This window comes from Tenrec ecaudatus, chromosome 4 (genome assembly GCF_050624435.1).
Source record: "Tenrec ecaudatus isolate mTenEca1 chromosome 4, mTenEca1.hap1, whole genome shotgun sequence".
Classification (NCBI taxonomy): domain Eukaryota; kingdom Metazoa; phylum Chordata; class Mammalia; order Afrosoricida; family Tenrecidae; genus Tenrec; species Tenrec ecaudatus.
The window spans coordinates 98,807,080-98,809,553 of NC_134533.1; the positions used below are offsets into that span (position 1 = coordinate 98,807,080).

The 2,474-nt window shown below is 45.2% G+C and overlaps 1 protein-coding gene across 1 annotated transcript; it reads right to left on the bottom strand.

Annotated features, from left to right (window-relative positions):
• Positions 1–1,399: 1,399 nt before the first annotated feature.
• LOC142445022 (GTP-binding nuclear protein Ran-like) lies at positions 1,400–2,263 on the bottom strand. The gene has a single exon (XM_075546496.1). It carries the CDS (start codon positions 2,206–2,208, stop codon positions 1,561–1,563), a length of 648 nt encoding a protein of 215 aa, XP_075402611.1. The 5' UTR covers positions 2,209–2,263; the 3' UTR covers positions 1,400–1,560.
• Between the last annotated feature and the right edge of the window lie 211 nt (positions 2,264–2,474).

Here is a 2,474-nt window from a genome sequence, read left to right on the forward strand (position 1 = left end):
CCAAGACTGTAACTCTCTCACTCAGAGCTGCTGGTGGTTTCGAACTGCCAGCCATGTGGATAGCAGCCCAATGCATAACTACTATACCACCAGAGCTCCCCTAGGGTAAATAGAGTCTCTGAAGATCATGTAGCATAAATAGTGCCTGTTCCAGTCTTTGACTCCCCAGAGCCCTACCAGGAAAGACAGTTTGGGGTCCCATTCTCATCACTAAATGTGCTTGGAGGAAAAAAGAACTCCAAATTCAAACATATTCTCTGTATCTCTTAAGGCTTAAACAGGGCAAGGTAAACATGCCAGATGAAGGAGACCGTCAGCAAGGACACAGTGCAGATAAGGAGGGACTCCCCTGCCTCGGGGCTATGGTATTCATTATATGTCATAGCACAGGGAATCCTCACAAGCTCATGACTGGTGGTAGGTCTACTCACCGCTGCCACAGAACAGACCACAGAAGCGGGGGAAGGACCACGGTTGGGACACGTACATAATTGTAACTTTTAAAGAGTTACAGGACTGGCTGTGGGATTTCTGACAGCCGGACTATGTGGTGGTCAGGGTGTGCCTCAGGATCATGCAACCCTGGGTCGTAGCCACATGGGTCCAAACGCTTCTTTTAAAATAGACAATGTGTGTCTGCGTACCTACTTACAGTAAGTACACAGACAAGCTCCCTGGTTCCTTTTAGCTGGGTTGACAATGTTGGCTTTATCTAAATTCTATGATCCCAGAAAACCATTACCAGTTAAAGAATTTCCCCTATCTTTTGTGTTCCCAGAAGTGGTCTACAACAAAGAAGTGTCCTTCCTCATAAGATTTGCTGATGTCCCCTTATTTACAAAGGACAGAGCCAGACATAAATCCTTGTAATTCCCATTCTTTGCCTCACAAATGATTATCAGAACTATTTTGTCCCTGCTGGTCAATCTGAACAATATGCTTGTTAACCCAACTTTCACTAAATTTCTCATCTTCCCCAAGGTTCCTGAATTTTGACCCACCGTGAATCTGGACCGACATTTAACTTCATTTTAATGGTCCTTCCCCGAATAGGCTGGCTCCAGGGTAGAAACATTCTCAGAGCGCCCCCTTTCGTCTTGTTTCCTCACACTGGCTTCTTTTTCATCTTGGGGAGTGGCATTCAGTGGGAGAATCCTGCAGTTCCATCAAGGAGGCCAGGTTGTAATTCTCAGCAAATGCATCTTTTTTTTTTTTTTTTAGATATTTGAAATACAACTTTATTCTAACGAAAAGGAATGGGAATGACAGTTAACAAACAAAACATCACCACTGAATATTGTGATGTGACTGTAGCAGTCTTGTAGTTGAATTTCAAGAAAGAAAAATGCGTTCCCAAACAGCTAGATATGTGGGTTCAAAAAGAAAAGGTTTTTAACTGCCACACTCACTCCGAAGTCCATTCATCTCCTTCAGCATCCCAAAGATGAGCACATTCTGCTTAGCTATGTAATAAGAGTGGCAAACACGCTGCACCACTGACGTCACAGGACAGTTGCCTATAAAACTAGACTTCTGACGCTGGGCTCCAGCTTCGTTCTCTCACAGGTCATCATCTTCATCCGGGAGAGCGGTTGTCTGCGCAACCTCTAAATCATGCTCATACTGGGCTGCCAAAGCTGGGTCCATAACAACCTCTGGTGGGGCCAGAGCAGGCATGGCAACAAACTCCAAGTTAGGATCGCCAATGAGTTTTCTAGCAAGCCAAAGGAAGGGCTTTTCAAAGTTGTAGTTGCTTTTGGCAGAAATGTCATAGTACTGAAGGTTCTTCTTTCGGTGGAAGACAATGGATTTTGCCTTAACTTTCCTGTCCTTAATATCCACTTTGTTGCCACACAGCACGATGGGTATGTTTTCACATACTCGAACCAGATCCCTATGCCAGTTAGGCACATTCTTGTAAGTAACCCTTGAGGTTACGTCGAACATTATAATGGCACACTGGGCTTGAATATAATAGCCATCTCTCAGTCCTCCAAATTTTTCTTGACCAGCTGTATGCCACACGTTGAATTTGATAGGTCCTCTGTTAGTATGGAACACAAGGGGATGGACCTCAACACCTAAGGTAGCTACATACTTCTCAAATTCACCAGTCAGGTGACGTTTCACAAATGTCGTTTTTCCAGTACCACCATCACCCACCAGTACGAGTTTGAACTGGACTTGGGGTTCTCCTTGGGCGGCCATCGTGATGGATCTTCCAGAAGCGTCTCCAGGCCGCGTCTGACTGAGGGATGGAAAGATGGCGGAAGCGCGCAAATGCATCTTAATCTCAGCCAACAACAGTCTGTCAGTTGAAGTGTGCTAAGATGCTGAACAAGTGTCAGTGGTACTGCCTGACTAAGAGTAAGAAGAAAGGCCTGGTAATCGACTTCCAGTGTCAGCTCGTGTCAACTCTATGGATCACAATAGTCTCATATGCAACCAATCATGGGGCTAGCACAGGAATGGGC

What these genes read in the sequence shown, in the direction of transcription:
- LOC142445022 (XM_075546496.1), bottom strand. Translation starts at nt 2,208, where the DNA reads ATGGCCGCCCAAGGAGAACCCCAAGTCCAGTTCAAACTCGTACTGGTG.